Source organism: Corvus kubaryi, unplaced genomic scaffold (assembly GCF_017639235.1).
Source record: "Corvus kubaryi isolate FWS band 111438036 unplaced genomic scaffold, C.kubaryi_AGA036_p1.0 37041, whole genome shotgun sequence".
NCBI lineage: Eukaryota > Metazoa > Chordata > Aves > Passeriformes > Corvidae > Corvus > Corvus kubaryi.
The window spans coordinates 63,857-82,449 of NW_024581018.1; the positions used below are offsets into that span (position 1 = coordinate 63,857).

The 18,593-nt window shown below is 41.5% G+C and overlaps 2 protein-coding genes across 5 annotated transcripts in view; one reads left to right on the top strand and one right to left on the bottom strand.

Annotated features, from left to right (window-relative positions):
- Nucleotides 1–8,625, top strand: part of LIMS2 (LIM zinc finger domain containing 2) — a 34,059-nt gene extending 25,434 nt beyond the window's left edge. The window contains exons 5-10 of one of the 2 annotated variants that reach the window (XM_042020684.1): nt 505–654; nt 1,513–1,663; nt 2,709–2,801; nt 3,679–3,727; nt 3,914–3,989; nt 4,793–8,625. In XM_042020684.1, the coding sequence (XP_041876618.1) occupies nt 505–654; nt 1,513–1,663; nt 2,709–2,801; nt 3,679–3,727; nt 3,914–3,989; nt 4,793–4,940 (667 nt within the window). In that variant the 3' untranslated portion in view covers nt 4,941–8,625. The remainder of the gene's footprint in view (nt 1–504; nt 655–1,512; nt 1,664–2,708; nt 2,802–3,678; nt 3,728–3,913; nt 3,990–4,792) is intronic. The other variant, XM_042020685.1, reaches the window with a different exon arrangement.
- A 358-nt stretch (nt 8,626–8,983) lies between these two features.
- MYO7B (myosin VIIB) overlaps nt 8,984–18,593 on the bottom strand; it is a 53,063-nt gene continuing 43,453 nt past the window's right edge. For all 3 annotated transcript variants that reach the window (XM_042020657.1, XM_042020655.1, XM_042020656.1), the window contains 9 exons: nt 16,700–16,805; nt 16,451–16,564; nt 15,538–15,625; nt 14,334–14,440; nt 13,931–14,116; nt 12,952–13,068; nt 12,231–12,314; nt 11,416–11,535; nt 8,984–10,665 (listed from right to left, as the gene is read on the bottom strand). In XM_042020657.1, coding sequence (XP_041876591.1) covers nt 10,582–10,665; nt 11,416–11,535; nt 12,231–12,314; nt 12,952–13,068; nt 13,931–14,116; nt 14,334–14,440; nt 15,538–15,625; nt 16,451–16,564; nt 16,700–16,805 — 1,006 coding nt within the window. In that variant the 3' untranslated portion in view covers nt 8,984–10,581. The remainder of the gene's footprint in view (nt 10,666–11,415; nt 11,536–12,230; nt 12,315–12,951; nt 13,069–13,930; nt 14,117–14,333; nt 14,441–15,537; nt 15,626–16,450; nt 16,565–16,699; nt 16,806–18,593) is intronic.

The following is an 18,593-nucleotide window of genomic DNA, read 5'->3' on the forward strand; positions in this document are numbered from 1 at the left end:
AGGAATTTGTAGGCAAGAAGAGGTCTCTTGTTTATCCTAGATATTGAAGACTAAGGAATCCAGCCATGGTAAAAGCAGTACACTTTGGTTTGATACATTTTATTCTCTCTTCTTGACTCCCTCCCAGTGCTGTAATGCCCCTGTTATGGTTGGATCCATTAGTAATAGAGAGAGGGTGTTGCCACTTTTCCTTGTCCAGCTATCAGAAAAGATCTAGAGGGTTGGAAAGGATCCCTAGAAGAATGACTGGGTGATATCCGTGATGGCATATAAATCAGTGAATGTTGGAGGAGTATTCTAAGGAAATACAACTGTGTGACTGCTTCATACTCATATTCTTGTCTGTGCAACTGGAGTGAAATATTGGATACCAAACTGAATTATGTTTAGTCTGACCTCAGAAGACAGTTCTGTTACATAAAGTACTTCTCACAGTATGCACTATATGTTGTTTTAGGAGAAAGAGTTTTTAAATATTTTCTTTCCTTTACTTTGTTCAACCAGGCATCTGTGCAGGCCATGCCATAACCGTGAAAAAGCTAAGGGACTGGGCAAGTACATCTGTCAGAAGTGCCACTTGATAATTGATGAGCAGCCTCTGATGTTTAGGAATGATTCCTATCATCCAGATCACTTCAACTGCACCCACTGTGGGTATGTTGTCATACTGTAAACTCTGACAAAAAAGGAGAGAGACAAACAGTTCAGTCAGCAGTGCAGTCCTTCCCAAAGTCTAAACTTTGCTGCCTTCACATTGTTGAGCAAATAGAAATTGTGTAAGGAGAAACTGAAATAAGTTTGGAAAAAATACAGGAATTTTAGTTTTATTTTGCCATTCAATGTTCTCTTATTCTAACATTGGATAATGTTAGTTTATAATGAAAGTGAAAATAGTTCCTGAGCATGAACTTATCTGAAAGGTTGTGTGCAGATTACCATAGCAGAGTTTTCCAAAGATAGTAGATACCAGGCTGTCCAAAATAGTTTAACTTTGAATTCCTAGATAGAAAAAAAAAAAAAGATGGCTTGATGAGCTGTGTCAGTTGTGTGGCACAGTCCATTAGCACGCTGATATCTGTCTGACCTGAATTACTTACCACGAAGGCATTTTACCTGGGCACAGTATTGCCCCAGAATGGGTAAGAGTCCAAGTAAATGTCTCAGTATTGAGCACTGCTAGGATGGTTCTTGTACCTGAGCTCTCCCATTCAAAGGTAATTCGAGTCTTAGCATGACAGTGCAATGTTCCCTGTAAGTGAACCTCATCTTTCTGTGGGACTGTGCAGCTGCAGACATGATGTCCCACATATGTTCTTGTCTGGCAAACTGAGAAAACAATTTTAGAAAGATGAGATGACAATAACTGTGTTTCACTAGCTAAACTTAATGACTGCATTTGTAGCATGAATGTTACCTAAGTTAACTTTCAAATTTAGTCTTCCAAAACTTCCTCCTGGGCATTGAAGAGTTTCCCTCGGTGTTCTTACTTCAGGGACATGTTTGTGTTCCCAGGAAGGAGCTGACTGCCGAGGCCCGGGAGCTGAAGGGGGAGCTGTACTGCCTGCCATGCCACGACAAGATGGGGATCCCCATCTGCGGCGCCTGCCGCAGGCCCATCGAGGGCCGGGTGGTCAATGCTCTGGGGAAGCAATGGCATGTGGAGGTGAGGCCTGTCTGAAGCTCAAACTTCCTTCAAGAGCTGCTTTGGAAGAGGACTAGTGCTGGTTGGAAGCTGTAGACATGAAGGTGGTCTGTAATAGATGAATTCAGACAAAACCCAGTTGCTTATGTTTCAGATTGTCTTCACTTTTGTGAGTGAATGAATTACAGCAGGGCCATCAGGATTCCTAAGAAAGCTATGTTTTCACGACTGCAATAAACTTAATTTTAAAATTTGTAAAGATTCTTGCAGAATAGGGTTCACTGAACAGCATCTACTTACTAATAAATTTACGTATTTTCTATGGTGTACTTAGAGTTATCCTCTCCAGTTCCAGTTACCAGGCACATACAGGGTTGCAATTTTTACTGCAGGCTGAGCCAGTGCAATTTGTGCTTTTTAAGCCTTTTCAGCTCATTGTTTCTATAACTTTCAGCTGAGTCATCACAACTTGCTCTGAAGATTTTTAGTGATCTTTGTTTCAGTCATTTATGCCTCCTAGGGGAGAGAGATGCTGCTGCTCATTTAAAGTGTATTAATACCAACTATGTTTATGTTCCTGCTTCTCTTCCCTGAAACAAGCAAGATAATAGTCCACAAATCTGCCAGGATAGACACAAGATGATTGCCTATCCAGCTGGTCTTCCACCTATCTTTAATACAACTCTTAATTACTATAAATAGACTAAATATCTCTTTTTTTTGCTTCCATATAGATCTTTCCTGTCTGTGCTTCATTAAAGCATTAAGAGGTAACAGCTTTAAATGGAAAGAGGTAGATTTAGATAGATATTGGGAAGAAATCCTTCCCTGTCAGGGTCCTGAGGCCCTGGCACAGGCTGCCCGGAGAAGCTGTGGCTGCCCCATCCCTGGAAGTGTCCAAGGCCAGGTTGGAATGAGATGAGCCTTAAGGTCCCTTCCAACCCAAACTATTCTGTGATCAAGTGTCATGTATTGAGCTACAATGTATTGCCATGTTTTTCCGTGGTGATGGGAAATTTGTTTTGCCTGCCATGGAATGTTTGTTTTTTTTTTTTGTCTTTTACAGCATTTTGTTTGTGCCAAATGTGAGAAGCCATTCTTGGGGCACCGACACTATGAAAAAAAAGGGCTGGCCTATTGTGAGACTCATTATAATCAGGTAAATTCTGCCATCTGTGCTGTAGGTGTGACTGGCAAATGCATTTTTATGTTTTATATATGCAAAGCTATGCAGATTTTGCATAATCTGAATTTGTAGAGGCAATGAAATACTAAGAAATTAGTCAGATTTAACAGAAAAAGGACAGTTTTTCTTGGTAGGTAGAAAAGTGATGCTGAAAACAGAAATATCTTGGGGATACTGATTTTAATTTATGCCATTGAGAGAAAATCACTGGCCATGGGTTGTGATTAAAATCCCTGTAATTGTACTTCTAAAGTATTTTGTGGGCCTCTTTGGTAATTGCTTGCTTCTGTGGGCCTGAGGCAACTATTGTGTTATCTAAAACATAGAAAAATAGATCAATAAAAAAAACCCATAGAAAAGCCAATCAAACCCTGTTTTTTGGGTATGATTTGACTGAACAACTTTTTGGTTTGGTATTTTCCTCTGTCAGATAAATGGCTCTCTCATAAGAAGTAAGTGTTCCTGTTCTGATAGTAGCAGTAGTTTTATTTTGGTGTTTATAGTTAAGCATCAGGAGATGTTTGTCTACAGTAAGCATCATACTGTACCCATCCTTCCTTCTCCAACTGACACATATACAGGACTTGAAGATTGCATGACAGTACTAGAGTGTGAGGCATCAACAAAAAAGGTTTTGTAATATTTACTGGTATGAGATCCAAAGGAACACAGCCTATTTGGCAAGTGTATGAGAAGTTATTCAGAGGATTTAAATTGGTATATTGGGGGCCGCTGCAGTATCTGGGAATTCTTTGGTTATTAGCATTTAATGTTCACACCAGCTGTGTAATTTGGGCAGCATGAGTAGTCAGCAACATGAGTTCCTATTCTTATTTCTTTTTCTGTGCAGCTCTTTGGAGATGTTTGCTACAACTGCAGCCACGTGATAGAGGGAGATGGTAAGATTTGTTCTCTCCCTGTTTTTGGTTGCTGTCCTTGTTTCATTTGTTAGTGCAGCTGTTGCAGTCCCACAGTTGCAAGACATCAGTGTTTGTTTTCACATCTGGCCTCATTTGAATTTGGATGTAAATCTGAATTCAAGTAGCCTGTCACTTTCCTCTTATTTGGTGCTTTTACTTTTGCAGTGGTATCAGCTCTTAACAAGGCCTGGTGTGTGAATTGCTTCTCCTGCTCCACCTGCAACATCAAGCTCACATTGAAGTAAGTCAGTGTTTATATTTTGGACCATGTGAGATATTTGCCCTTATGGCACGGTATCAACCTGGAGGAGCCATGAGCCAGTGCCTCTCTGAAGGCCAGTATATGTCTTCTCTGTGGGAGCAGGGGCTTTTAATTCCACTGATTTCAGCACTAAAAGGGATCTGACACTCAGCATCCTCTCTGATTTATTTCCCTTCATTAATCTATTCTGTGAGGAGGTTGGGTAAGATGGGAACTCAACCAGCAGTACAGAGGGAAGGCTCTAAACTTTGCCTGTCCTGAACAGCCTGCAGCCTCCATGTCTCTGGTTGCTCCACTCAATGACAATATTTGCTATTGCATAGATTACTTTGAAATAAAATACTATGCTATTTGCCTTAAATATCTAGAAGAGGGACAGCAAAAAAAAAAAAGCAATCCTACATTTTTCCTTTCTCAGGTTCAAACCTTATCCTACGATACTGGGTTGGCTCCACTGACCATATGAAGGAGCTCTGATTCATCCCAAAGGGGATCTCTGAAGTGCAAGGGACCTCTTGCATTCTACAATAACAAAACTATTATTCTAGATAGTTACATGCAAATATATAGCAAAATCTTGCTCCTTATTTACCTAGCAATACTAAAGACTTCAGTTCACTGATAACCCAGTCTCTGTACTTGCGTCACCAGCTGAGGAAATGAGTCGTTTTATAAATGGAGTAGAACATTAGCAACACCACTGATGTAGGTACATGGAGATTTGAAGTAGTGAAGCATATAGTTTGCAAATACCATTTTAATGACTGTTCTTTGTGTTAAAGGAATAAATTCGTGGAGTTTGACATGAAGCCTGTGTGCAAGAAGTGCTATGAGAAATTCCCTCTGGAGCTGAAGAAACGTCTGAAGAAATTGTCAGAGCTGGCATCCAAGAAGACCCATCCTAAAGCTTTAGATTTAAACTCTGCTTAAACACATCTGTCAGTCTCCTGATGCACTCTTAACACAAGCTGCTCCTCACTGCAGCTGTTGATTACAGAAGCAATTACTAAGAAGTGGAACCGAAGATAAGTAGTACCTTTCCCTGCTTCTGGTGATGTCTCTTGCATCTAGACTGTCCCTTTTCTCAAGCAATTGTCTGTTAACACTGGCAGGAAGAGGAGTATGATTTCTGCTTGAGCAGCATGCAGGCTCATTATTAATTTGCTACTAACATTGCATTTTGCCTTTGTGGAGTTATACACAGTCTTTTGTTCCTCAGTTGAACTGTACTACTCTTTCCACTCCTCTAGTCTAAGGAGTTTGGAAAAAGTGGTTGAGTGTAGGGCTGGAAGAAATGTCAGATTTTCTATTTTTCAATCAGAGTATCAAAATTTTTCTTCTTACTCTGGGTGAAGAAATTTTTTTTGTTTTTAGTATATAGGCAAATATTCTGAAAGTTGTCACTCTTTGCTGCCAGCAAAACGTTCTGGTCTTTCTCCAGATTCCTACAGAGAATATGGGTGCCCTACAGTCCTTCTGGTTTGTAGGTTTACTGGACAAGCCCAGGAACCAATAGCTATGGCTTCTGCACTGCCCACTTAGGCCCAGTGTTAAGGCAGCTAAGAAGTTTGCTTTGCTGCTTCCCTGCTCACTAAGGAGATTTCAGCTGTCAAGGCCATGTGAGCCTGTTCAGAATAGCTGGGCTCTCCTTAAGGAGAAGGTGGCTGCGGGAAACTAAACATTTTATTAGAACTGACACTAAATTTCTTTGTTCTCTACTACTACATGGCTGGTAGAGTGGTCAGTATAAAGTGAGTCCTGTCCACTGGCATAGCTGATATTTATTGAGGCAGTGTGGCTGGAGCATTGGTTACTCTTTTGCATAAGGAAATCGAATGGATAATATGGTGCCAATTTAAGCACTTCAGTTTTCCCATTCTCACTTTATTTGCAAGCCAAGTATATGTTTGTTGGTCACGCTTCAGAAAGCCCAATTACATCACGGAGTTTCTAATGTATGCCATTTGTAGCAAATGTGGTGCTAGGCAGAAAAAAAAGCCCATTTTTCTTTAAATTTTTACCCAAAAAAGAGTTTCCCATTCATCTTTCTTTTTAAGACCTGAGTATACTTAAGGAAAGAATCTCAGACATGACTCTAACATTCTCAAGCATATAGTCCTCCTCCGTAATTTTGCCTGTCACCAGTGAAGTTTCAGTGGTCTACTGTCTCTGCTACCACAACCCTAGGTGCTGAGATATCTACTGGTTTTGGATATTCTCAATACTTCTTTAGAGGTGAGCCATCAGCAGTGCTGTTTCTGAGCCCACCTGCACAATGTATGATCCCCGTGAGCTTCGGAGGCCCCCGGAGGTGACCCCCTTACTTCCTTGTGCTGAACCAAGCTGAGCAGCCTGAAAATCCCTTTCCAGGAACAGTTGTGAGACTGTTGCAAGGCTGACAAGCACTGGAGGATTACTGTCCTTTGCATGGTTTAAGTCTTCCGAAAAATGGCTAGTTTAGTCAGTCAAATGAACACAGCAGTTGGGCCTAGACAACACCCTGCAGCCCCAGGTGAATTAGGTAGCAAGAAGTTAAAGCTTCCCCACTTCATGTATGTGTGAGCAGCAATTGGATAGGGGCAATAATCTACTTTAGAATTGTGTTACCATGCTTGCTGGATCTACTACCCGTGGAACTGCACCAGTGATACCACAGCAGTGGTGGGAAATCCTGGATAACTGCGTGCAGATCAGAATCCCCCATGTGAGACCATCTTAGATCTTCACTGCCTTTGCTAACTCAGTTTCCATCAGCTGCCTTGCTTTTTGTTGCTGTAAGTTACCATAATCTTTTAACTGGGTTACAGTGTATCCACTCTAATAATGATGAGGGGATAGGCCTAATTTTAACAGTAAACTCTTTCATCTTTTCCTGCACTGTAGATTCCAATAATAGTAGCTGCTTGTGTCACTGCTTTAGGAGAACACATTGGCTATTCACTGTTCTCTCACCAGCCTTAAAATGGTCTTTTAGTTAAGGGCACAAAGAACAGCACATCTTTTGGTGCAGTAGTGTGGCCCTGCAAAGACCCCCGTTTGCAATGAAACCTGTTGTTTGGCATTTTGTCATCGCATAGAACACTTGAAGTTCTAACCTAGGTGCAGCTCAGTATGTTATGCAGATTTGTCTCAGCATAAAGCATTCTGGTCTGTTCCTGTAATCTCAGTCCCAGGCCATGTTTAATGCTGAATCTGAGCAGCTGTGTATCCCCAGCCTCCTGGGAAGTGGTGGAGGAACACACAGTCACACATTCCTGGTAAATATGGAAGGACTGAGTAACTAGCAGCCAGCAGGTAATACTCTTTCAGCAGCCACTCTCACGTTCAGCAATGGAAAGTGCATGTATGTGAAGGCGAATGGATTTACTTCTGTGCTGCCAGTAAAGATTTAGTATGGGCTCTCGCCTTGTCTCATGTTAGAAATTTGGCAGACCTAGAAAGCTTCAGAGTTCAAAGGAGAGTTGATATAATTCTCTATTCAGTTCTCTAAGATTTGGAGTATGTCCTTATCTTCAGGATATTTCGTAAAGTTAGTTGGTGAAAAAAATCACTGTAATCCCTGACCTCTATATTAGTGGAGGGTGATACTCTCATAAATTATTAATTTTTCACAGTTATTTTTCTTATACATCTGCTGCCCATAGCCTGCAATGTGCAGAGTTACAGTAGTTTATATTACCAACATACCTTTTGTGTGAGAGTGGAATTGAAGGAGTAGGAGAAATAACTATAAATGTTTTAAAAAAATACATCTTCCTCTACTTCTGTCAGTCTACATTTTAAAAACCAAGTAGAATATAGTGCAAACTTACAAGTTCTCCTTAGTGCCTTGGTAGGCTGACAGGTTGGGTTTTGTTTTCTTTATAATAAATATAGTCAAGGTGTCAGTCAGAAATAGGCTGCATGCTTTTTTCCATTGCTGTAAATAGACCTGCTGGCCAAATTTTTCCTAAGTATCACACCACTGGAGAGTAGAGATTAATATCAAGGTTGAACTTGGCTCAGAAATCTACACTTACTAAAAGGTGTTGTCTCATACTATTCACTTATAGTTTACATTCATATTTTTACATAATTAAAAGCACTAACACTCACTGAGTACACTTGAAAATGGTTTTGCTTTTAGAAAGCATGGTATGTGAAGCTTCTTTGTATTCAAAGGGTATGCTAATCACTTGCAGCCTTTCTTTATGGCACTAACCTGCTCTCTAGGATTTGTGTCTGATGTTTTTACAGCAGTCTGTGCAATGCTGGCAAACACTGGTCAGCCTTTTGTACAGAGAATTCCTGATGTGGCATGATTGGTGTTAGATGATATGACTGACACACTTTCAGAAGTGATTGGATGGGGAGGGAATAAATTGCAGGCAAGCATGTAATAAACATGGTTATACTAGTCTGTAAAGCACTGTTAAGTGCTGAGGGTATTAGACTGAGAAAAGAATTAGCAGTTCCCTGCCTTGATTCAGGCCTTGATGGGTTCTGCACCGTGTAGAGCTCTCATTTTATCACACTTTGTTTTAGCTGTCTAACCAAAACACGATTGTGGATTGAAATGCTGTAATACTGTGCCTTTGTATGTTCTTGTATTAAAGTTACTGTAATACATTTTAAATCTTTACCCAAAAAAAAAAGGGAAAAAATTTGTATAGTGTACAGTTAATACCATATTTTCAGTGCTTAGCCAGAGAGCATTACCCACTCTGAGGAGCTCTGGTTTTGCCCAAACCTTAGGAACTGCTGTGGTGAATTCACATTTTGGACCTGTGCTGCTTCTGTGGTGATGTGTTGGTTGATGAGGATGTGCAGAAAGGGGGATCATCCTTTTAGCAGCTGTCTTGTACTAATTGTGTTGTGTATTTAATGAGCAGATGGGATGCTATGATCATTTACAGGATATAGTGGATATTTGGTAGATCTGGGTTACATGGATCTGGAGCAAACATTCACTTGGTAAAAAAAGGACATTGTGGTTGATTTTCTGAAGTCTTTATTTAAAAAACAGATACAGTTTGGCCGCAAAATTTCTTTTTGTACAGGTGAAGTGCTGGACATTTTTCACTTATAGGTAGGTAGATAGATCAGACACTGGGTGACAAAACCACTCTGGGCAATTAGACTCCAGCATTTCCATTGCCAGCAATGGACATTACAGCAGGAACATCTAACTGCTTGCAAAAGGATCAGCTATTCTGACAGGTGTGGCACTCATTTAGATGCACAAACGGAGTGGGGCTCTTGCCTGCCACCCATATACAAAACTCCCACCAGCATTTGAATTTTGCACATGCATGTCAGAAGGAACAAGAGAACCATTGTGCATCCATTGGCAAAGTTGAAAGCTCAGGCAGAGCTGCATTTCCAGCACTGCCAGACTGTGTGTCAAGGAACTTGGTGCAAATGATTTAAGACATATCCACGTTTCACTGGGAGTGAGGGAGGAGTACTTTTTCTGAGGGGGAAGCAGCTGAGCTTACTCCCACCATAGTGCATATCTGCTTTACACACTCACAGCACACTCTGGTTCCTGTGGCACCAAAGCTGTGTTTCTACAAAGCTCTGAGAGATGAACAAGTGCTGAATCAAATTTTACCACTCAAACTGTCTGCTAAACAGGAAACAGAAAAGATCAGGAGCAATTAAAGCTATTATTGTTGTCTTGTGAAAGAATGCCTGCATAACTCCAAACAGAACATTTTTGTAGAGCAGAAAAGTCTCTTTTCAGCAGAACTCTGTTAGACTGAGTTCTTCAGTTCTGATTTGCACTGAATAGCTCATCTATATCTTGAAATAGGAGCAACTAAAAGTGATGGACCCAAACCCCAGACTCATTTCAGCACTTACTAGAAACTGCAAGCAGTTGTTAGTTTCCAAGAGGATTATAACATGTGGAAGAAAGAAGACTATTTAATTTAAGCAAGGCTGTGGTAAATCAGGGGACAGCCTGCAAGTTTAGCAACATGCAGGAAGGACAGTTACATTGGGACAGTAATTGGCTGTCAGTCTACTGTAATGTGCAGCATGTAACCTAGGGACCAGAGGATGAAACCATGCATGTTATCTTTCAAAGTGTCCAGTTATCTACTACTAAAGGGCATCTCTCCACTCTTAGAATTGCCAACAGGAGGGAAAAAATTACATTACCTTTGTTTCCAAAGACTCTTTGAGTTTGTGCATTTGGTAAGACCATATACAATAAGGGGCATTTTCTTTCCAACAGAAAGACAGCTCTTAATGTGTGTCTGTCTTTGAATGGAGGAGATTCAAGCTATTAGAAGGGGCCCTCACAGGGTTTCCCCACTCCCATGGAACATTAAAGTCCATCTAAACTTCTCTAAATCCAAAATCTGAATAGAATTCTCATACTACATCTAAGACAGAAAAGTTACAGATGTTTGAAAGCACATGCTTACTTGAGCTTCTCTTGTAGTAGTATTTCAGCAACTCAGTTCATTCAGTGTGTGATCAGAAGATTGATCATCAAGATTAATATTTTTTAAATGGCATTTCTTCTGGGATATGAAATTACAGGTAGTTTGGCACAAGTACAGGTCATGGACTCTATCCACTCTCAGGCTGGGAGGTTCTTTTGCTTGTTTACAGCATTCATGAGCAGGTGTACATAGGATGTTAACAGGTCATCCATTTTGTAACCCTGTCAGGAAAGAAAAGAGTCTTAAATCTCTCAGAGAGCTCCAGAAGCAAAAATAACTATCATTTCCTCCCTCATTTATTATCTTCTCAGGTTCTTCCTTGCATGAACATCTCCTTTCAATAGCTGTCACTGTTTTAGTTATAATTTATCCATTCCTCCCTCTGCTTTTCATAGATTTCCAAAACTTTACAGAGCATAGCTCCACTGTCTCCTTGGTATTCATTCTGTAGCTTGACTTGTACTTAAGATTCTTGTATTTAAGAACCCAAGCTTTTCTGTCAGAGAAGATAGCCTTTAAATGTTTTTGTTATCTTACAAACCTACCTTTAAATATTAATACAGTGACGCTTCTCTGACACTGTGAATAGTCTGAAACCAGTTGTTAAAAAGATGGTACCACTCCCTGGAAAATATGAAGTCTTACAAGGCTGGCATTACTACATAACTGGAGGCAGACATGCAAGACAAAAAGCCTCTTCTGTAGCTTTGCAGTCTTAACTTCTCAGATGGATAGAATTTTGATATATGGGAAGAATTTGGGAAATAACTATTTTCCCTTGTGTCCTGTGTCTTGCATCTTTGCATCAGATAGCATTATATATGAAAATTGCAATTTTATTGACACAGCAGTGAATGCTTTTTGTATCTGCACTGGTATTTATCTGGTTTTGCACCATCTTTTGTAGCAATCCTGGTTGGAAAGGAAAAATTAGGATTTCGTTGCATCTAAGTTGGCAAAACTCTTCTTACCAGAGATGTCTCACATAAGAGCCGGTTTCCTCGTACCAGGTTCCCTATTGTCATGTGAAAGTACGTGCTCCCACTGCTCCAGTTGGAGATTTTATTGAAGGGGTAGACTATTAAAATATCCTGTAAGGGGAAACAAACTGAACCATAGAACATCTCTCAAATGAAAGCAGGCTGTTACATGTAGACCCAGAGAATTCTTGTTCTTTCTCACTTCATTTATAAAAACAGTGGATCAAGGTAGTTCTTGCATCCAGATTACAATGGTATATTGTATTTTCACCAAACAGGTGAATCTTAATCACACTAATGAGACTTCCTTTCATTATATATTGATCTTTGCCTTAGCACACTGCCATTAGATTTACAATAATCTAAAACTCGCTTTTAATTTGTTTCATTATTAAAAGCAAATAGTGATACTCCGTTTTCCTGAGAACTTGGTATGACCAGACTGTTGGGGTTAGACTGCAGGTAAACATGGCCATTTAGCCTAATCTTTTAGCCAGCTGGAGCTTCCTGCAAAGCATTTTTCTGAAGCAGGTTCCCAGGTGCACTGCCCATCCATCTTCCTGATCTTACCACCTTGCCACATCTATCATAATTCCTATGTCTTTTTTCAGAGATGCACTACCCCTATTCCTTTCCAGTGTAGAAAATGCAAAGAAGTGATTGGAGGCAGTAACATCTGCTTTGGTTACAGTAAATGAATAGAGAGCCTCTATCCTCTCCTACCGTTCCTGGTCCTATCACTGTCCCTAAATTAGCAGGATCCATTCAATCCTTCCTTAGATGGACTTTTGAGAAGCAGCTGTTACCTTTGTCTTCGGGTGTATCAGCGAGACTCCTTGCTTGTTGATTGCAATCAATACAATCTCTGGGAAATTGGGCTCTGAAGCTTGCTGTAAATGAGTAACACAGCAAGATAAGCAGAAAATTGAGAAATTATCGGCATCTTGGGCCTAGTGACCTTTAACAGTGTCCAGTGCTTCGTGTTCTCTTTCCCAAATGAGCACTGAAACATTTTAGCCATACATTGATGACTTGAGCAAATGCTACATGACAGCAGGTCCATTATTTACTATGCTGTCTGATACTAGGGTTAATGATTGATTGCAAATCAATTAAGAGCCTAGTGAGGAGAAATTAAAGGTAACACATGGGAAATTATTCTTGGGAGATACTCCAGAATGAGAGCATTAGTACAATTCTGTTCTGAGGGAAGAGTCCCCCAGAGAGATACAATTTGGCAGCATTTTCTTGTGGAGAGCAATGACAGGACAATTAAGCCCCCTACATTTACTACACAATTGTAATAGAGGTATTATAACTAGAACAACATTGTCAGTAAGCAACAAGCATAGTTCAGAATGGATAAAGAATCCATCTCCCAACTTGGAAGGATCTGAGTTTTCCTCAATAGATGACAGGAATCCAGCTTTATAATGTATTTTTACTTTCAAATATGGAATTACAGTCAGTCTGTATCCCTCAGTACTAATTACTACTAAATCCACTCATACAGGGCTTCAAACCTACCTTCACTTCAAAAAAGGCTGATCCAAACGTTGGCCACCGCTGTATCATTTTCAAGAAGGCAATCTTGGCCTCATCCACAGTTTTTCCTTCATGTTTACTATATGCTGCAATAATGCTCTGTTTAGGAAAAGAGGATACAAAGCCAGTTGAGTTGGAGACAGGCAGGTTTCCAATACCTAGCATTAGCACTAAAGACAGCATCAGCTCATCACTGCCATCAGGCTTTTTGCCCCAGCAACAGAAGACTGAAAATGAAAGCAGCTGCCATGCCATGGGGCAAGGTGAAGCCAGCACCCTCCAGTGTTCCTTCTTCCTGTGGTGGGTGAAGGAAGCCCAGCAGCCGAAGGAAATGGACTCAGGGCAGAGGGGCAATGTGAGATAAAACTCAGGAAGCCAGTGTTCAACACCCACAAACATGTATTACATCTTTGGCTGAAAAACGTAGGGTGAATTTGCCCTTCGTATTTGAAACAATGACCTGTGTTTCCCTCAGCAGACTAAGTGATAAGTACCCACTGAAACTTCCTTGCCCTTTTTGTGGATAAAAGAGCCTTTTGCTGTAAGCAGCATGGACACGGTGCAAGGAGATTGATTTGCTGCCAAGAAATACTTACGAGGCACCTTAATTTTTCTGTTTCTGTGAATATCCTCAACTTCCGAGTCACATCACTGACTCTCCTATCTCTAACTCTTTTTTCTGGGCACTGGAAATAGATTAGTATCTCTGAGAAAGATGCACACTTCAGATAAGCCATCCAGGCCTGCAGATATCTTTCAGAACTTTGGTAGAGTATGTAAAATCTGGATTATAAGAGGCAAATCCTCTTGCTATCCTGCTGGAAAATCCAGCAATATCCAATACCGTCCCTCCACAGAATTTTCAAAGACCATCAGATCAAAAATGTAGTGTGGCTCAATGTGTCTTGTCTACTAAAGCTCGGTATATGTAAATATGACTAATGAAAGCGAATGTTCTTACCTTCTTCCATTCATCTGGTGACACTGCTCGGAGCAGATTCTCTGGAACCAGCTCCTTCAGGATTTTGGGGATGGCTGCCAGCTGTGTGCGGTCATTGTTGAAGTGCACTTTATAAATCAGCCCTGCCAACTGCACAGCTTCATCCTTGGAACACTTGTGGTAGCCTCTGAGGTACTTCGGCAGCTCCTGGAAGAGACCAGCTCTGAATCCAGGCAGAATGGGCCAAAGCAACACTGACTTTAGCATTCTGAATTTGTGAGGTCAGGATGCAAGTCTTGCCGAACACAGTCCAAGGACATCCCAAGAACTTTTGATTCCTTCTGAAGGTTCTCTGGGTGATCTTTAAAGATCCTTTGCAACCCTTTCTTGGATCACAAGATCTCTGCTTTAGAGAGCTGCTTACCTGGTGGTAATGGAAAATGGTATCAGCTTTCAGGTCCTTGCCAGGAGCAACATTCAGCCACAGCTTTCTCATGAAGTACACCTCATATGCTACAGACAGAGCAGCCCCTAAGGAGACCAGATCTTGTTAGTGTTCTCTGTGTCACTGACAGTTCTACAGTTTTTAAATGGCTTGTGAATTCCTTCAGAAAAGTAATTATGGTTTTAATGGTAACAAACAAAATTACTAACAAAACAACACAAAAAGCCATTTTAGATGACAAAAGAAGTTCCTAGTTTTCAGTTCCTGGACACTGCTCATGCAATGATCAGATGGAGGAGAAGTTGAGGGACTGCCATTGAGTGTTTGTTATTGGTGCTCATGACAGCTGCCTGCTGGTGTGCAGCACACCCGAATGCTCTTACACTGAAGTGAGTACATCCCCTGATGGCTGTGCTTCTACAAATGAACTGTGATTTAGTGCACCCACATCTTTATACTGTGATTTTCAGTGCTCCTAGCAGCTACATCAGCTGAGGGAAGAGAAGTTAGAAAGTCTTAGATACATAGACAGAGCTTCAGGAAGTTGAACCTCAGCTGTTATGAAATACACAAAGGTCAGGACAAATTGATACAAAATTTGAGTGGAGTTTGAGTTTGATGTAGATTTCAAAATGTGTATTATCTGTGGGCGGCGGGGGGGGGGGGAAGGGTAAGTGCAAGGAATTGCTGTTATTAGTGTTACATTGTTTTAGTCTAACAGGTGGTCCCTTGACAACATAATTTGTGTTTGGGTATCACCAGGTAATAACCTGGTTAAAAATTTTCTAACAACCCAAGGAATGTGAGTGACACTGTGTAAAGAACCTATTTGCATGTGTTGGCTGATTCTTAATATTTGAGGATCAACCTATCTAACTTGCATGTATCCAGCTGCATGTTTTGGATACAACAGGCCAAAAAAATCTTTTCTACCAATTTAAAATTTGTGGAGAGATCCTTCCACAGAAATGTTCTGGTGTTTTTGATAGCCAGTGCTTGGCTGCATCAGGTCACTGGATCTTGCTGCTGGTGCAGGCAGTAACCACGTATGTACAAACAAAAATGATGTGAGACTCTGCTAAACACTTCCCAACATGGAGTGAATCCTACTGGATGGATCAGCTGCTTTCCAGTTCAACACAGCATCTCATGCAGCTTCTTGTCATGCTGGCATTCTCCTTACCATCTTTTCCTGGTTTGTTCCTCCTGTTCCAGTCTGTCACCTGCCTTAGTGAGTCAAAGAAGTAGTCTGCTTCATTCTGGCTGATCACCTGCAGAGGCCAAGCAATGAAGGAGAGAAAGGAGGGGTTAGCACATCATACCAAATACTAGCTGTGCCACATATCCAAGTATTGGGCTGAATTTTCTTTCCCTGTCTACAGTGAGAGGGCAGAATTATAGCAGGAAAGAAGTAGAAAAATAGGAGAAAGGCTCAAATTACTTGTATTTCATATGGGGATCTTTATTGCATCTTCTGTTGGTTTTTGCTTTCCAAGCTGCTTACTGAAGTCAAGCTGAAGATCCCTACTTTCTTCCCAGGCTTTTTCTCTTTGTAAAGTGTTGTTACATACTGGGTTTCTCTTTTTGGGAAGGCAGCACACCAGAAACTCCCTATGCTAGGGCTCAATGCTGCTTTTGCCTTGATCACAGTTTCAAGGGGCCTCTCAGCGAGACAGCCAGCCCAAGCTTCAGCTCAGGCAAGGTAGGCTCCCAACAAACCAGAGTAATCAACTGGGGGTGGTTGCCCCTGCTTTCCCTAACACATCTTCTGGGCAAAGCCTGAGTGAAAACAGCTGAATCCAGCAGTATGCAACCATCCTAGCAGGTGCCAGAAAGCCTACATCTTCTCTGCTTTTAGTGCCACCTGGGTAGTGACAGACTGATAGAAACTCTGCATCTCCATCTAGCCCCTTGAAGAGACTGAAAATAATTGTCAGGTGCTAAAAGTTCAAGTTTAGGTTGTATCCCCTCAGTAAGACAGAAGCAGTAATCACCTGCTCTGGTCCTTGGCTTCATATGGTTGCTTAGGTGGTCTGGTGAATAAGTAATAGAGGAGGGGCAGTCTGGCTACCCTGCCAGAGTCAAGAAGGAGTTACCTTGTCTGCAATCTTCACAAAGAGGCTGAAACCTTCCCAGGAGTTCAGCTGCAATTTGGAAGCGATGTTCTGACACAGAGTCCGGATTTTTGTGTTTGTTCCCACATCAAATGTCTATGAGATAACAAGACTCTTGTTACACAGAGGAGAGGGAGAAATAAGAATACTGAATGTCTTCATACATGCTCCTGGATGAACACATCATGGCTGGAAAAATGGTCAAGGCTGGGAAAACAAGTAAATGCTCACCTGTTCTGTTTCATTGGGGAAGCAAATCTTGTGTGAAATCTTAGTGTTGTTCTGTAAGATGGACTCAACCTCCACAGGATGAGGTGCCCACTTCCTGCAGCCACTCCTGGAAAATGCCACCACCATCGTAAGAGAGATCAGCTTAATCACAGTATTTCAGCTGAACAGCAGACACCTTCCAAAATGCCAGTACTGTGTGATGAGGTGGGCTCCAGTGGACCTCCACCCCAGTGCAAATTCGGTGTATTAACAGTAAGAAACTGAGGGTCTTATTAGCATGTAAAGTAAAAGTCTGTTCTACTCTGCAAGGTGGTTGCATGAATAGGGCACTTTTGAGCCAGTACCATTTCCTCTTCTATGGATTCAGCAGCATTTTTCCTTACTGAAGTGTGAATATAATGGGTATAAGGAGAAATACATTTTATTTAATTCCTGCATCAGCAAAAAGATACGTATTCGGATACAAAATTACTTGGAGCCCAAGTACCAAAAAGGTCTGGAGGGCTGCTGAAAAGCATTACATTTTATAGAAAGAGCTGGAGTGCAATCACTGACTCGGGAGGTGCTTAAGCTGTACAAACGCAGTTCTTCGAAATTATACCTCAGAGCTGAGCTGCCTTTTAAAGCAAAGGAACTGGCCCTGAAGTCTCAGTCATGCCAAAACCTTGAGTTAAAGTGAGAACAAATCTAGCAAATTATCTCCTGGGGCTGGTAAGTTCCTGCCCTCCGTGGTACAGAGCAGGCCGTTCAGATATTTTGAACACCCAAGCTTACGGGCCTCTCACGCTGGATCAGTCTCTCAGGAGGAGGTTAGTCTGGATCCAAGCTTTAATTGTGTGGATTTGAAAACTAATTTTTTTCCATTCAATAAAGGAGCATTTCCATTTGGAGAAGGAAAACTTGACTGTAACCAGGCTGAACAGCACATGCTTTGTACTGTGCAGACACTGTATGAAGTGTGGACCTGCCCCACTCAGTCATCTGTTCCTGAACTGGCATCAGAGGGAGGCCCTGGGAGCTCAAGGAAGCGCAGCAGCTGGGCTGCAGAGGCATAGGGGGCTACCCACCTCTCCTTGCAGCCTGAGCAAGGAATTCACTGCCAAGGTGAGATCTGCTTAACACCCATCAGGGTGGTTCCTTGTCCAGGATTCTGGGGATGAAGCTGTAAAGTGGTTTATGGAGGAAAAGGTGTGTACCCAAAGGCTCAGTTGGCTTCCCCGGTATGTATTGTAGGTCAATCCTTTGAACTGCCTGCTCTCCCCTTTCCAAAGAGACCAGGTTACTTACAGGGAGAAGTTGGGCTAGATGATCATTGAAGATCCCTTCCAACTAAAATAGTTTATTCTATTCTATTATATTCTATTCTGTTCTATTCTGTTCTGAGCAGGTGCAAGTTTAATCTTAAGAAACGAACTCTCTTAGAAGACAAGATTTGTCTTTGTTCCTCTTCCCATCCCCCAAGCTCCAGATCTGGGGCAGTTTAGCAGATAAAATTCTCCTTCCAAACAGCCCATTCTGCTTTCCCCTTCCTGTTTGCTCTCTCTGAAGAAGCTCTGTACAGCTCAACAGGGCTTAGAGCAAGAATATCACATGATATAGAGAGGCAGGAATTTTTAAGTCTCCTCCGTAGAAATAAACAATGAATAGCATTCCTTGCCATGCATTTTTCAGGCACTTCGAAAGTGAGTTCAATGTGTGGTGACATTTCCCCAGCAGTGCCAAACCCCATCCACTGCAAGGGGGATATCCACTGTGTTAGTGTTCCCCTTGAGCCTGACCCGTGGGGCTCACAGACCAAATGGGGCCCAGCCTGAGAGAAAGGGGAGGATGGAGGAGCTGGAAGGAGAAATCATTGGGCAGATTCTTTACTGATGAGGTCTGTGGTGGTAAATCA